The 17,344-nt window shown below is 35.8% G+C and overlaps 1 protein-coding gene across 1 annotated transcript in view; it reads left to right on the top strand.

Moving 5' to 3' along the window:
• The window catches only part of PTPRQ (protein tyrosine phosphatase receptor type Q), a 131,427-nt gene extending 114,313 nt beyond the window's left edge, over positions 1-17,114 (top strand). The window contains exons 55-62 of the mRNA XM_063396413.1: positions 3,901-3,991; positions 5,372-5,448; positions 7,904-8,038; positions 8,155-8,280; positions 10,442-10,590; positions 12,403-12,538; positions 15,739-15,862; positions 16,139-17,114. Of these exons, the coding sequence (XP_063252483.1) occupies positions 3,901-3,991; positions 5,372-5,448; positions 7,904-8,038; positions 8,155-8,280; positions 10,442-10,590; positions 12,403-12,538; positions 15,739-15,862; positions 16,139-16,176 (876 nt within the window). The 3' untranslated portion in view covers positions 16,177-17,114. The remainder of the gene's footprint in view (positions 1-3,900; positions 3,992-5,371; positions 5,449-7,903; positions 8,039-8,154; positions 8,281-10,441; positions 10,591-12,402; positions 12,539-15,738; positions 15,863-16,138) is intronic.
• The last annotated feature ends 230 nt before the right edge of the window (positions 17,115-17,344 follow it).

Raw genomic sequence — 17,344 nt, 5'->3', positions numbered from 1 at the left:
TTTTGGTGCAGAAAGTCAAAAGTTTGCACATGGTACTTTGGGTTTTGTTCCTCTATAAGTAATAGGTCATATTTCTTATGCTCTTGAGAATAGTTTCCATGTGAATAACCTCCATTTTCTTACATGAGCAGATAAACACAGCAAGCCTGTCTTTCTGAAAAGAGCCTAATTCTCAAAATATACATTACAGATAATATAATGCATGTACAGTTTCAAATTTAAATCTCAAAGGTTTCCCTATTTTCATTATAAAGTAATGAAGTATTATAAAGTAATATTTTATGGCTATCATATTTTTTTCTCAACAATAACTTCTTGTTATTTCAGAATCTTTATCATCATTATCTTTCTTAACACATACAGTTGTTTGCCCAAAAATAATTTGTCACTGTCCAGTGACTTTATTAGTTTGGATTTATAAATTTACCATGAATAATTTACAGTTGGATTAACAAAAATGGAGACTTTACAACTGGCTTTTCTTCTGCAAGATTATAATATTTCAGTTTCCAAGGGAACACTAACAAAAGTGTAAAAAGATTAATGGTATTTTCTACAGGTTTTTTTGTTATGCTCATTAGGTAAAATTGGTCTGGATTTAATAATAAAAAACACCATAAAATTCTAAGAGCAATAGCGTAAGAATATTTTTTTTCCTAAAACCAGAAGTGTTATTTCACTTGAGCAAGAATGATTATAGTTAAATTATGCATGACTGAACAGATGAAAAGTTTTATTATCAATAACACTTTCACATATTAACATTCATTACTAGGAGGTCTCTAGTATTACTTTCTTTAGGTGTGACCCACACTGGCTAAGCCTTACAGCATTGTAATGTCTTAAATCTTAAACAGAAGTGTTTTATCAAACCAAAATCTTTGCAATCTGGTTAAAATCTAGATAAATACAAGAAGATGAAATCTTCTTCAAATCATTTGTATAGTCAAACTATAATAGACAGATTTGTATGTCATTTAGGTTTTCAGTCTTTTTCCTCTCTGAGCTTCAACTTCCATGTTTCAGAGTGTAGTGATATCTTCCCAGATGACTTGTCCAAGGGCAGGCAGAATTTCAAGGTAGGTTCAGTCCCTCAATCCAAGCGTATCTGTATTACTTGCAGCACGTCTTTATAGACAAACAGTAGGATTGACAGCGCACTTGAAATGACATTGGTAATGGCAATGCTCAGGAACATGCAATGCACCCAATAAGAAAGCAGACCTCCTGATCCGCATTGTTTTTATCCACATGCATAATTGTACTTTTACATAAATGACTTGAGGGTCCTACAACATGTGTAGGAAAGATTAGCTCAAGATATAAACCCTTGAACATGATGTAGACCCATATCTGAAGCCCATAACTAAGTGGTGAAACACTGGAACAAGTTGCCTGTAGAAGCTGTGAATACCCTGTCCCTAGAAGCAAAGCCTTGCAAAGGCTTGCAAAGCAAAGCCTGGATGTGGCTTTGAGCAACCAGGTCTGGTGGAAGGTGTCCCTGCCCCTGGCAGCATAGGGTTGGACTAGATTATGTTATTGTCCCTTTCAACCCAAACTGCTGTATAGTTCTATGAAAAGGATAGTGCTGAGCTTGCTTGGGCTCTCAATCTGTCTCTAGATGGGTAAATTCAAGTTTACTGGGAACAGCATATGAGAATGTGATAATTTACACGAATAAACTGCTAGTATATTCACTGTGTTGGATTTGCACTGTTTCACCTAGCAGTCTTTCTGGACAATTCCAATATATGCTTTGGTTGGTAAAGTAGTCTAGGGATAATTTACAATCGGCAATTTGTGGACAACAAATATGGTTTGGAGTTTTCCATTTCACTTACTCTTGTAATCCATGGACATTCCTGGTTTTATCTAATTTGCTTAACTGACCAAACTGCAGTGCCAGGACATCTTCAGGGGTTCATCTCATTCACACATGAACATGGCCTGTGTGTAAATGTGATGGGAAGGGAATCTGGACCTCAGAATCGACCTGCATCCATTTCTTGTCAGAAAAGACAAGGTTACAGAAACCACAGGGAGCCAAATTAACTGATGATGGGCATCACCTCACCTCACGTTACTCAAACTTCCAGATTCCCGGCTGACTCCTGCGTCTCTCAATACATTTGGGAACTTATGCTTTTCTAGTAACTGGCAAATTACTGAAACAGAAATACTTCTATAATACTTGTCTTATGATAAGTTTTGCTCATGAATCAAAAAAATGAAATCCTTCAAAGTGTCACCAGTGTCACAAAAGTACTACAGTAAACAAAATGCAATTTGTTTATTTCAATTTTTTTTAAAGTTTGCAAAGAAACATGGTTTCTGTGACAAGTTGTTACTGAGTCTGGGAACCCACATAGTCTTTACTCAAATCTGAAAATAATAGATAAGACTGAAATCACTACTAATGCAGAGAATTGGTATGGGGCTTTTGAGCACTTGTTCAGTTGTGGAAGCATCATTATGAAAATAACAAGATCTGCTTCTCTATTTCCTCTCTACTACAAAGTGCTGTATAATGATGCTACTTCTTCAGTAGTCAACTGGCAAGCTAAAACTCTGAGGAGTGAGGCAAATGAGGCAAGGTGAAGTTCACATGGTATGGGATTCCGTGGCCCAAAACGCTTGCAAAATTCAAAATAATCATTTTGTGTATGTCCTTCCTTCATGAAAATATTCAATGACAGAAACTTTGTGGGAGAGTTTTAGCTTTCTGAATGAGAGGAATTTTAACATCTCCACCTTTAACCGTGTTTTACACACACAGCTGACAAAATATTTGAATTAATAATGGAAGAAAATCACTGTAATAAAATAGTCCTAGTTTTCCATTTTTCATTACCTCTCTCGTGTATTTATTTATTTATTTGCTAGGAGAGTCCTATTAAATTTTATTCGTAAAAGACAGACTGTCCCAAATACCCGGGCAAAAGGGTGTAATTAATATTGAGTCTGATAGTAAGGCTATCTGCCCAACTTTTGGAAGTAGCCCACACAGACAGTAACTGCTGGTATTAAAAGACAAATTTGAATGGATTACTCTGCACAAGCAGCAAAATTTTGTATTGTGCTCATTCAAAGCAAGAAGTAGACCTCTTAATTTGTATCTTAGATAGATATAAAAACCAGACTTGTGTATAAAATTTGTCAAACAAAACAAAATTCTGTTGAAGTTAACAATGTATTTTGAATTCTGTATTTTCTGCATCTTCTATTCTCTTAACACCAAGGTCATCACTTTAACACATTTTCTCCAATAACAAGTGCTGAAGCTGTCTCCACTCTTTTAATCAACGTTGTAAGTGATACCTGTTTATGCACACAAACATCTCTATCAAATAAGTTCCTCAGCATGAATGATTTATCCATCTCTGTCCTCCAGTAATAGAACTAATGGCCAGTTATAAAACTGCGGTACAACCTAAATTAACTTTTCCCACAAACAGTCTTTCTTTTCACAAATAGTCCCATGAACAATAACTAATTGCCAGTTGTCTCAACTTCATTAAATTCTCATCAGTTCTCATGCTATACTGCAAACTCTCCCAAGCTACAGGAGTCAGAAAAAGCAGTATTCAAGACTAAGTCTGAGTCAAGCATGTGACTTCATGAAAAAAACCAGAAAACTACAAAATGTGATAGACTGACTTTATCCAGGCTTTTAAAGGTGAAAGTTCAAGTAAGCTTAATTGTTCTAGTTGATAGCATTGTCTGCAGTGCTGCATCTAACATTGCTGGTGTAACTGGGGTTGACAGTGAAGTAGGAAGCTCTGTAACACTTCCAACTGTTCTTAGAAATGTACTGTTGCAGAACTGTTGTAGAGTTTTTCCTTTTACTGGATGACTGTGTCGTATTTTAAGTTCAAGTGGAAAACATTTATTCCTCTGCAGGAACTTCCCAAGTTTCTCGAAGACCTTGCTTCAACAGATGCTGATCTGCCTTGGAACAAGTCTAAGAATCGTTTCCCAAACATAAAGCCATGTATGTGTGTTTACTGACCAACTCCTCCATTTTGCTCTTTACTTTCAATAGTGTAACAGATATTTGAAATGCAAGTGTATTTTTGTTTGATCTGTCTTTGAAATAGCAGTACAATCATGTCCACATTACGAAATAATTTTCTGTCAAGTAATCCATCTTTATTTTGTGGGGTTTTTTTAAAGACCCAGTTTTATTTGCAAGTAGCTTTCAACTTGCTCTCACGAGCTTTAATATGCAGGTGCAAGAAACTGTAGCCTCAATAGTTTCTTGGCTTTGTAATTCAAGCCATGTAGCAAACTCTTTAAAATTCTTCCTCATTGTTTTTTTCCCCCTTTAGTAAAAAGCGATTTTTTAAACATATAAAATCCACATGTTTGTGCATTCAGCTACCTCAGGAGTCTGGATATGCTCACTTGTGGATATGTGTACATATGCTACAAAAGTTCCACAGAAGATCAGAGTGACTGTGTGATAACTTATAAGCCCAGGCTAGATATTATCACAGGAGACAGGAGTCTGTCTCTCTATACTCAACACTGCTTCATTTTTCAGTTAATAAAACAAGAAATGTCATTATTATTTTAGGCATTAGCTGTGATGTGAGATGGAGTGCATGGCATTCCTTGGTTAATAATGCTACATTCTGTGCTATTAACTTTTCAGAGCAGCTGTTGCTGCAATCTACTGCCTTGTTCAAGACATATTATAATTTACAGTCACTAAAAATTATCTTAATGACAGACAATACAACATAAATAGATATATTTCATAAATATTGAACTTTTGTCTAATGTTCTTTACTAAGTTGAGGATGAAACACCAAAATTCTGGTGTTACACACATGATATGTTTCTTGGATTTTGTAATTTTTGCATATGTACTGTGGGACCAAATCTGAAACCCTAATTTATTTATTTTTTAATAATGACTTAACTTTATGTAAAAAAAGTAAAACTATAGAAAAGTTCCAGAATCCAGCTTAGTGACCTGGGGAGAAAGTATATAGAAAAAACCATCAGATCCCTGCCCCTGCTCTCTGATTCACACAGAAGTTGTGTGTGCTAGAACAGCATGGCTTGAAGTATATAGGCTCCTTTTAGGTACAGCATACTCCCACATATACATCAAATTGGAGGTTTTGGCTCATTCACTGTTTAAATTAAAAAATATTATATACAACATATCTAGAACATTGAAGAAAGACCATACAGTAATGGAAAAAATGGTTAAATTACCTTTGTAATTATTGTTCTACTCCGTCAAATATTGTTACCGTTAATAACAGTATTTTTGATTTCTTAGCACTCCAGGAATAGTTTTTACATGTTTTATGGTTTTTGAATCAATCTTTTAGTTAACTAGACTTTACTTCCATGCTAGATAATAACAACAGAGTAAAGCTGATGCCTGATGCTGGTATTCCTGGATCTGACTACATTAATGCCAGCTATGTGTCTGTAAGTAGAAAGTCTCTCACATTTTTACTGTATTTGTTTTCTGGTAGAAGAGTAAAAAGATAGCTCACAATGAACAGAGGATTCTAATTTTCCTTTCATTCACTAGAGCCACTGTTGCCATGACATTGTTCCTGTGACCCCTGTGGCACTAAACATGACAAGTTAAAAAAAAATATATATCCCATTTTCATTGCTAAGCAATTTCTAGTAATAATCAAAACTGTATCCAGTTGCTTTTTATAATTGCTTTTTATAAATTACCTCATACCATTATCATAAAAGGCAATAGCAGAACTCCCACTGAGGTTAATTGTTTAGATAGGTGTTTTTTGGTCTCTTGATTCAGGAGTTAAAGTTGTTGTATATGAATAGAACAATGCAAAGGTAACTGAACTGAAAACTTTCATAGAAATGGCTAACAGTTTTGGCATGCTCCTTATTATTTTTTGAAAGTTATGATGGAGGAAAACAAAAGTAGACTTCTTGAAGAAGAAAGTAATGCCATATTTTTCATCCTCATCTTTCTTCACAGACTCTCCCGTTTTCTTATTGTGTGCTCAGAAAATTCTTCATCTGTCTTTTAATTTCATTGTTGTCCTGTTGAAGCTCAAAGTGTGAATTACAGATATGCATCTAGTCTCTTCTAGCAGTGGCTGGTGGTCTTACATGAGGTCAAGACTTGATTTACATTAAATACTTATCAAACACTTAGCAACACATACAGAGTGTGGTCAAAACAGACTACACAAAGGAAAATAGAAATAGTTATTTGCAGGTAAATAAGAGACATTACAGAGAATAAGCAGTAGAGCTGAGAGGATCTTCCTTTCTTATTGGCAAACAGTATTTATTCTCATTATGTCTTTATTCTGAGAGTTAGCAAATAGGAAGAACCATGCCACCTGATGCTGGGACTACACACGGAATGACTGAGAAGGAAAGCAAAGGCATCTTAGAGCACGGTCTAGTCTTTACCTCTCCGGTCACTGACAGGCCAACTCTTGGGCAATGAACATTAACAGCAACTTCCAAAAAGCTGCAGCAAAAGCCAGCTACAGAGTGTTCCCTGCTGAGATTTTGCTTGTGTGCATACATTTTGGATGACCGTTCATCAGTGAACAGACAATTCAGTGTTATGGTTTCTCAAGGCTAAAGTTTTGCCCTTTATATGCTCTCACTTTCCATGTTTGTTGATTTATAAATATATAAATGCATATAGCTATAAACATGCAATAGGTATATGTATTAACATACCTAATAATCTGGGCCTATTTACATATGCATGCTTGTCAAGAAAGGAAAAGAGAAGTTTTGTGCAAGTTTTAGAAAATGGGAACTCTGCTGCTGCTTTGATTTTCATTGGTTAAACCAAGTCAGTAACTGAACAGTGAGCTTTGCATCCCTGAATTATAGCTTCTCACCTCACTCTTAAACTGAGGAGGATTTACACAGTTTCCCACTGCCACCTGTTCTTTATATTATAGATGGAGTAAGTAACAGGCAGTTGTGAATTATAGGGCTATAATTCCAACAAGAAACTTTGGTAGTGCTATAAACCACTGTGTCAGTTGTTTTGAGCAATAAGCAGAAGACTGTGATATTATAAACTGCTAGTTCTGTGGCATAAATTTATTGCTATTATTGCTATTATGATTATTTTAGACTTTGTGTAGTACATAATAGTTCCTGTAGGTGTACTTCTTTTCTAGGAGGAACCAGATCTATGGGAAACCATGCATTCAGAGCATCTGTGTATTTTTTCAAAAAATTCCTTCTTCCCAAGTTTTACATCAATTAATAAATTAACCAAAGAGCAGAAGCCAACACTAAAATAAAAGTCAACACCTTCAGTAGTTTTCTTGAAGATCTTTCATCAGAGACCATTTATTTCAGTAAGCTTCAGCCCCATGTTACAGCAGATCCCAGACAATCACCAAAGAACAAGGTCATCAGTGTGTGTATTGCTTGCACTGGCTCTCAGACTGCTCCTTAGTTGTTTCCCTGGCTCCACTGCTCCTTAGCACTATTTAATTCTACTTTGTTTACCAGCTCTTGATTTAGTTATTGGTGGCCTCTGGCTGGATCTGCAGTAAAGACAAAGGATTAGATACTTTTAAATGGGAATTGATGACCCAAAGGATTCGATACTTTTAAATGGGAATTGATGACCTGATGTCCCTATAATATCTCTGCTAAATGCATTTCTATTACCATGGCAATTCCCATACCTTAGTAGAGTATTGGTTCATAACTGGACTACAAAAAAAGCCATTTCTTTCTTAGTTTTCCAAGGCAGCCTGCCATGCAGTGACTATCCAGGCATATGCCAATTTGCTTTGTATGTCTAACAAGGTTTTAGCCTTAGGCAAGCCAGATTCAGGCACAACTATGAGTCACAGGCAAACTTTTCTTATCTTTGCCAACCATTATATATTAAATATTTTCTCTTTCTTAGGGCTATTTATGTCCAAACGAGTTTATTGCAACTCAGGGACCATTACCAGGAACCGTGGGTGATTTCTGGAGAATGGTGTGGGAGACAAGAGCTAAAACACTTGTGATGCTCACACAATGTTTTGAAAAAGGACGTGTAAGTTACCAGTGAATCGATTAAAAGCATTTGATATAACTGGAAATTCTGTATGTAGTTTCTGTCAAGATTATAACATGATAATTGTTAATTGATTAATAATCATCTCCCTGCAGATAAGATGTCATCAGTACTGGCCAGAAGATAATAAACCAGTGACTGTATTTGGGGACATAGTGATTACTAAATTGATGGAAGATATTCAAATAGACTGGACCATCAGAGATCTAAAAATTGAAAGGGTAAGCCGGCACTGGAAGTTAATAAAAAAAAAATTCATCTAACACCCCAAAGAACATCACATATGCTATATCCCACCCAACTACTCCCTCAATATTCTTTTAATCTTTTAGTGCATATGTATTGTACTGCCTGGTTGTCCTGTATTTTATTTTCATTCATGTTTTGTTTCCTGAGAATTTCTGTCACAAAGAGCTCAGATATTTCTCCAATATGCTATGATGGGCCTACTAAGGTTACTAAACTTCTGGTCTGGTGGGAGGTGAAGTTTCTACTTGGACATCTTGGTGTCTGTTCTAGAAAGGAGTAATCCTAACCATTCTGGGATCAGACAAATCCCTCTGAATGTATCCCTCTCAGATTAAAGGGCAAGATTCTCTTTCTGTTTTGTATCTGTTTTGTATTATGCCACTAGCTATTGGCCTCCACCCCCAGGAGATTCACCCAATATAGATGAGAATCATCAGTATTACTCCTACTCTTTGTGCTGGGAAGGAGGAGTAGGGGTGCAGCAGAGATCTTCACCTTTATTATGACCCACAGCTACAGTTTCCACGCTTTGGAAAAATTATAACCCTGTATTATGTTGTTCTCTCAAAAAGCAGTCTGGGAATAAAGACCCCAAATTAAGTCAGCTTTCTTTTGCACTCCCAGCATTGATCTGTGTTGTACGTAGTGCAGCCACGTCCTAGACCTGAACTTGGCCATCCTAATTCAGGCATTACCATCCTGTAGCATGTGCATATGACAAAGGGCACACAGCAGGTAGGGGCTGGTCTCGGTGGTCACCCCATAGGGATATGTTGTGCACACAGTACATTTAAAAATTATTGAGAGGAGATAAACCTTTTTTTCAGCTATAAATAGAACATAGAGAAACAAGACTGGAAAAAGGACTATTTAGAATAAAAATGACTCCCACCAAAATGCCAAGTCACTTGTGTTAACAAGGGTGAGGCTGAAAAGAAGATAATCTGAATTGACTGGGTGAGCCATTTACTGCAGCTGAACTACCCTGGACAAGAAGCTATACCCTTTATAAGCATGTCATTAAATGTGCTGTATTGCTGGTTTTAGGATTGTACGTCCATTCACAAGCAGGTGAATGCTTGATGATCTTCCAGTGAAGATAAAAAACATTCATGAAGGAAATAACTCGAAATTGTTGCCATTGTGCATCCAAAGTAATTTCTCTTCCATTTTTATGTTGATCAGTTTAAAAAAAAAAGTAGTTGCTACACATAACTGTTCCCCATTGTTCAATATTTCTTGCAATATGAAAGAACTAAGTGCTTGGTTCAAAAGAGATTTGAAAAAATAGAAACCAGTTCATTACACAACAGTTGATCGAACTCTGGTATTCCTTGCTGCAAGATATTGTGAATGCTAAAAACTTACAGGGATTAAAAAATGTGCATAAATTGGTAGAAGACAATACTGATGAGTAGTATTAAATTTCTATTTACTGTCTCTCACTGAGGCAGTTCACAAGCCACAAACTATTAACAACAGAGACGATATTCTGGGGAACTACAAATTCATTATTGTCATGTTTTATAATGTTCCCTAACATTTTTTTTCTTGACTACTATTGGAAACAGCATATTGATGTAGACAGGCCTTTGGCATGATCCTGTTCATTCATTTTTACATCCTTCAAAAGTAATCTGGGTATCAGACCATAACCTCATTTTGGAGGTTGCTATTGCTGCTGCTCTGATTGAGAGACCATGAAAGAAAACACATCCATGTTTACCAGCATATGTGTGTTTGCTTTCACCACATTGGATCAGCCTTAGAGTGGTTGCTTTTTCCTGAACAAATTTGTCATCCCAGCTCACTAAACTTCTAAATGAGCTTTTTTTTTTTTTTACAAACTTCAACTTTCAATCTACGAGTTACAGATATAATGACTAAAGTCAAATGAAGAGTCACTACTGAAGTCACTAATACTTCCTGAAAGATGGACTTGAGGCCATCCCTCAAAAAACCTGCCAGAAGTTCTGTGCACAAAAGATTATCCCTTCATGCCAGTGATCTTATAATTATTATGCTATTCTAACTTTATTTTTTACATAAAATTATGGAGACGGTTGCACGTACCTTACTGAACCTTCTGTAGCATTTCTTCTGTAAAAACTGCATTATTATGGATTTTTTCAGCATGGAGACTGCATGATGGTGCGGCAGTGTAACTTTACTTCTTGGCCAGAACATGGAGTCCCTGAAACTACTGCACCAATTATTCATTTTGTAAAACTTATCCGTGCAAGTCGAGCACATGATAACACACCAATGGTGGTTCACTGCAGGTAAGCATATGCACCAAACCACTGAAGTTCAGTAGCTTCAAGTTTCTAGTGCATAATACTGCACAGGGAAGTTGCCAGAGGAACAACCATGAAGGCTGAGTGCACAGATATGGTTCTAGTATGGACAGTGATGAAGGTTTCTCTAGAAGTCTTTCTTGCTTCTTTCTAGAAGGTAAAATGCCAATAACTGTTCTTCCATTTATAGAAATCCATTGAGGTGATGGCAGGGAAATAATTGCTCCAATAATTACCATAAAGTACTGCTGGATTTTTCTCCATTCTCCTCCCTAATCATAAGAAGAGGAATAGCAAATGACCTGTGTTGGTTGAAATCACTTCTAGTATAATTACAGCTCTTCTTAAGAAGCAAGTATTAAAAATACATTTAAAATGTTCATGTCACATATCATAAGGAAGAAACTATTTTAAGCCACAGGGAATGGCAAATGGAAATAAGGGTTTGCATAGGCCAAATTTCAAACTCAGATGCCTGTAAACAGCTAAAACCTATATTTAGGCTCTTAAATAAAAGGTCTGGTGGTTAGAAGTGTTCAGCTGTCATAGTTTCCAGTGATTTCATTAATACCCTTAAACCTCTGTTTCAAAGGGTAAGTGTGGGGAGAGGCCTAAGTCTTAAGGAAACCAATGAGTGTGTTTGCATTTTTTGTGCAGGTCAGTGCTCCCACTGAATGAGGGGGCTTGATCCATAAAAGGGACCTGAACTCATAGGTCTGCTACTGAGTCTTTGCCTCATTCTCACTTGGTGTGAGTCTGGAAATAAGTGGAAGGAAAACATGGCTATGATGTTCCAAATCTTTTCCCAAACCACTTTATCGTGCATGGGACTTCTTTTTATTTGTCCTCAGCATCCTATGGGTGCCACCCACAAAGGGTAGTAAAGCCTTATTTAATATTGTTGTCTGTGAGGAACATTTCCCTCTACTGCAAGGGCCAGAGAGACTGTGACAGGAGAGAACTACACAGTCTGTGTTTTCAGGACACTTGTATTCTGTGGGAACTCTGCAAGGAACCCCATGTTCTTTTCAGAAGAGAGATGTGTGAAGGGGCCATCATGGGCCTGATGCTCCACCTGTGCTCAAATTCCTGAGTTATAAAACATCACTGTGAATTCTCATATCCAGAAAACTCATTCATTACTTATTGCTCATTAGCTGTTGCAAGCTCAAGAGTTCTGCTACAGATCTCTTGATTATCTGCAGTGATATACCCTGTATTTATTACACCAATTGTAGAGAAGTCTGCTAGTCATTTAGAAATGATCCTATTCATTATAAGACCTTGAAATAAAACATTACCAACTAGCATGTCTTGCACACTCATTCTCCTTTTAAAAATATTTTCTTACAACTTTTTTGCTAGATCCCATGTTGTTTTGTCTCAAACACCAAAAGTATCACAGAATCCCAGTGTGATTTCACAAAATCTTGTGACTTTTTTTCTTCTCAATTAATGAGCTCTAGAAAGCTCACAGAAAAGCTATAGGATCCTTTTTTCCACTCAAACAGGTTTGCGTCATATGAATACATAAATGAGTAATGTCTCATTTATCTGATGAAAATGAGAAATCAAAAACATGAAAATGTGAAATCAAAATTAGAAAATGGCTCAAATCCAGACTTCACTTGATCCAATTCAGAAAGGAATTCACAAGATGTGAACACTGAAAAAAGGATTTATGTTTTGCTTCAAAAGTTTTTCTTTTCAGAATAAACAATTTATCCAGAATGTACTAAGAAATTCTGAAAGCCTTAATATAAAAGCTTTATTTTATCTTGTTTATCGTGTTTGCAGCGCTGGTGTTGGAAGAACAGGTGTTTATATTGCACTTGACCATTTAACCCAACATATAAATGACCATGATTTTGTGGATATCTACGGACTTGTAGCTGAGCTAAGAAGTGAAAGAATGTGTATGGTACAAAATCTGGTAAGATTTACCTATTCTGTTTTCTTGTTGTTGAAAAATTAGTCATCTCTTCATGTGATCTACAAAACAAGGCTAGAAAGCTTGTAACAATCAGCTGTATAACACACTTTTTACCAAATCCTGCTTTTATTTATTTCAAGTATTGTGGAAATATATTGTCTGCTTCCACCTAAGTACACTTAGCCAGAAAAGTCTTGACAAGTGCTGAATAGAGTGCTATTTATTTTTAAACCTAAATAATAATTTATCATTCTCTAAGAAAGTTTATTTCAAGTTTTGGGTGCAGAACAATTGTTAGACTAAAAATGGAATCACTCATTCACTACTTAATTTGACTTTATTTACTATATAAGTGTATTTTTTTTTGTGTATGCATATGTGGCATAGTCCACCAAACTTCAAAATATTCATTTACCTTTGAACTCATTATTGATTTCTTGATTCTCTTTCAATTGCTTCCAATAAAATAGTACATATGGATGGATTTAATCACAGATTTCAAACTGTTCAAAATCAATCGTGGGTTTTGGGTCTAAAATAGTACGTTTCTGGCAGACTTATGTTGTATGGATATAAGTCAATGATGACCTGCCAGTGAGGAAGCCTTCCCTCTGCTGTATCTGGAATTCTCAGTATATGCAAAAGAATAATAGAAGAATTTAAAGCCAATCCTAAATGCCCCGTGGAACGGAAATCACCTTGATTTGGATAAGGCTTCTGGCATGAGTCTCCTGCAGGCCATGTCTGACCCAGGGCAGCCCGAGTAGCCTTTGGGTCTACAGCATGGCTTAGCAACTTCTCAGTATGGACAAGTAGTTTCAGGATAAACTTCCACATGACTGATGGATTTAAATTGATTTTAATGTGAGGAGACTTGCTCCATTTTGAATGATATTCTGCTATTCCATATCACATCAGAATATGTAATGAGTGTGGAAGAATACAAAGTTAACCCTTCTTCAGAAGTTTTTATGGGCTTTTCTGGTGATATTCTAACATGATGTATCCTGTAAGGTGCAGTCTGGATACCATGTGCTCTAAATTTTTCCTTTTGAAGTCTTGATGAAGCTAAACAATTGCCATCATCTTGTGATGATGAATTCTGGGAATACATTTGGGTTCTTGTTTGGTTTACATTTTTGACTAGAAGTAGAATCATCTAGAAACAAGTCAAAGGCTGGAAGGTAATTTAATGGCAGCACTCCCAAAATAAAATCTTAAAACAGGGAGACATTTGATAATATCACTGTATGTTTTTAAAATATGCATCATTCTTGCATAATTCTCTTCATTTGAATGTTTTGACAGGGGCTAGGAAAAGGTGTGCCAAAATGCAATACAAGATGATGGTGTCAGAGTTCAGATTTCCTAACAAATCAAGTATCCATCAGCATACTAGCTGCAGAATTCTGAGATAGCCTCTTCTCTGTCCAGGTCATTTCTAGCTCATATTTACAAGACTACAAAAGTCAGATCAGCAACAAAACTTGCCCAGAGGGAATCAATCTTGTAAAGTGTTATGGTGGATTCAAAAGTCAAGCTATTCTGAGAGTTCTCTTATAAAACACTGTTGAGTTGCCTATTAATCAGATTTTATGTGATCAGCATAGAAGATAGAAAAGAGAGGAGCAATTCCCACCCAGAACTCAGTATACGAATCCCTCAAATTGTCTGTAAGATCTGTGAGTAAAATAAATAAAAGCTGATTGCTCTCAGACCTGTACTTTGCTTGTTTATAGCTTCAAAATAATGTTCCTTTTTGCTAACAGAGTCATAATCTGTTACTGTAACCAATGGTTGAGAATAGTTAAGATTGTCATTGATTCTAACTGGGAAAATAACTAGTTACACATAAATTGCCCAGGTAGCCTGCTTCACTCTCGCTGGCAAACCCAGAAAGGTTTTCATTGTTACATCATCAGAAGTAGCTGTATGAGTACAAGAGATTACAGAGTTTTCAGAGCCTGCATTCTGAACAGGAATAACCAATCTAATCTCCACTCAAATTTAAGTCCTTCTTTCTAGAAATCCATGTTTTTTCAGCAGACATATCAAAGTTTATCTTCTTGCCAAGTACAAGGGCTAGGTTGAAGTAATGTCATACTATTATTTCAGTAAGAAAGTTATTGAAAGGTGAAATGGTACTGCATGCTCCAGGGGGCCTGTGAAAAGTTGTTTTAATTACAGTTCTGGAGCTGTGACACTAAAATTTATCCATGTCAGCAAATTTCTCTGAGACACTTGAATTGCAAATTGATAGCAGCTCTGAAAAAAAAAATAGCAATTACTGAACCAAAAAATTATATAAATATTTTTGCCTGTGGAAAAGTCAAGTATAAGAGTATGATTTTGGTGCAGATATTCCAAATCCATCTCAACAAGGTCCTGGGCAACATGTTCTAGTGACCCAGCTTGAGCAGTGAGTAGTTGCACCAGCTGTCTCAAGAGGTCTCTTCCAATCTGCATGTACTCAGCTTATTTTTTGCATCTACATTCAATATTTTTTATGTAAATATATGCTTGATTCATTTACTATATTTCTGTCTGTTTTTATTCCTTTATTTCATTCTTACATTGCCTTATTTTGTTTTCCTCTTTTCAGACTTGATGTCCTTGAAAGTGTCAAATTAACTTTAGTTAGCTTTAGTTGCCCACTCTTTCTGCTATCATGTGTTACAAATGAGGCTCGAGAAGTATCACTCAAAATACTGGGTTAATTTGCTCCTAGCGCTGGTGCAAGCCCCTAGAATATATAGGTTTAGATTTGCTTAAACCTCTGCATTTGAGTGCACCCTGCTGGTTTTCTCTATGGTAGAAAGAGGAAAATTTTCTTATCTAGATGTTACATTCATGTGGTTCAGTTTCTTCAGTCTGCATCTCGTGGCAAAATCTCTTTTCATAGTACAAACATTCACAGAGAATTGTGGAGTAGCCTATTAGTCTCAGTAATGGTTAGTCTAATTTCATATACCTACTGTTCATAAGGATTAGTATGTTTTGACAAATTTAAAGCATAGTGTTTCACAATAATGGAAATCAGATCAGGCATATATGATATGGTCACCGAAGTACTGAGATTACTGAGTTAAACTGCAGTTACTTTGAGATTATCTAGGTGGTTTAGAAAAAGGAAAAGGGTTTTTTGGTATTACAAGTACATTTTTCTTCTAATCAAGCATCTTTAAATTCACATCTTACAGGCACAATATATATTTTTACATCAATGCGTATTGGATCTGTTGACAACCAAGGGAAGTAGTCAGCCCTTATGTTTTGTAAATTATTCAGCCCTGCAAAAGATGGACTCCCTGGATGCCATGGAAGGTAAGGAGATACAGACTGTGTCAAAATTATTCTTTTGCAGCAGGTGCAATGACTTGCCCAGGCTAAGAAGCAGAAGAAAAGTCCTTTGACATGCATTTTTTGCTTCAAAACTATAACTATTTAGCCTTTTGCTGCTCTTTATTCCCCCTCACAGTAATGGTCATTGCTCAAGCTTTCCATGCAAGATTTTTTAAATTCAGTGAAAAACAGTTATCTGCCATTAGTTACTATTTGTTTACAAGGTGGGTTAATTTAATGTATCTGTTTCTTTTGCAGGTGATGTGGAACTTGAATGGGAAGAAACAACTATGTAAATACTCGGAGTAAATATTACAGAAAAGGAGATTTTGAAAATCAAAGTCATATTTTTCTAAGCACAGGGGCCAAAGCGAATTCCCCTATATTGTTGATTAAAGGAAACACAGACAGTTGAGACATCTTTTCTTCTATCAATGTGCCTTCATAAATAAGTTCAAGTATTTTATTCAGAACACCGAGCAATAATGGTTTGGAGTACTTTTGCACAGACTGCACTTTTGATGTTATATAAATAGTGCATTCAGAATGTATTTAAAGTGCATTTGAATACATTCCTTTTTTTTCCAAACTATCATTGTAAAAGAAAAATGAGCCAAATGGGATGTAAAAAAAAATCATATTTCCATTGAACCTATTTCGGTGTGAATTTGCTGTGTTCTGTTGTGTTTTGCTTTTAAGTAAAAGCTAAAGTTTCTTTACTCATTCTTGATAGATTGGCTTCAATGTTGTCAGTTCTTGCAGATTAATTCCAAGACCATCACAATGCTCTTTACCTAAGTGCATGTTCTTGTGTTTTGAATATTTTTTTAACAAGTGCTGGTACATCAGCTCATGATCCTGAACAGCTGAAGAGTCACCTTCTGACATGGGGAAGATTATTCAGCTTTTACACAGCACACAGTAGCTCTTCGGGGACACTTGGGGCTATTTAAACTATTTTATAATCAGCAGGTTGGGGTTTTTTTAATACATAATGATGATTGCATATGTTCAGTGCAGAAAAAAAAGTGTTTTACATTCCTGCTACTTTTTCAAGCAGATAAAGTAGAAGTATAAATCGATTATCTGTTATAATGAACGCTAGATTTACTTATGTAATAGAATGTTTAGAATTCATTTACCTTTCTTGAATATATAATTCTTCAGCATTTTGAAAGGTTGTTTAGAATTTAATATCAATGTATTTTATAACACAGTTTTCAAGTAAAAAAGTTTTTGCACCTTCCTTGGTTTTGTCAAATGACTGCAGACACTGAAAATTATGGGAGCTAACATCTAGAGGTTTAATAAAAGAAAATGTCTTCCACTCCTGATGATGATAATGATGATAATGATGATGATGATGATTGGAAATCTGAAACAGAAATGAGAGAAGCAGGAAGTTTGTATCTGAGAACAAAACCAAAAAATTTAGTAGAGTAAGACGACTAGAGAGATAATGAA

Source organism: Prinia subflava, chromosome 4, assembly GCF_021018805.1.
Source record: "Prinia subflava isolate CZ2003 ecotype Zambia chromosome 4, Cam_Psub_1.2, whole genome shotgun sequence".
NCBI classification, from domain to species: Eukaryota; Metazoa; Chordata; class Aves; order Passeriformes; family Cisticolidae; genus Prinia; species Prinia subflava.
Note: the sequence above shows the minus strand (reverse complement) of the source record. Positions and strands in the feature narration are given on the sequence as shown.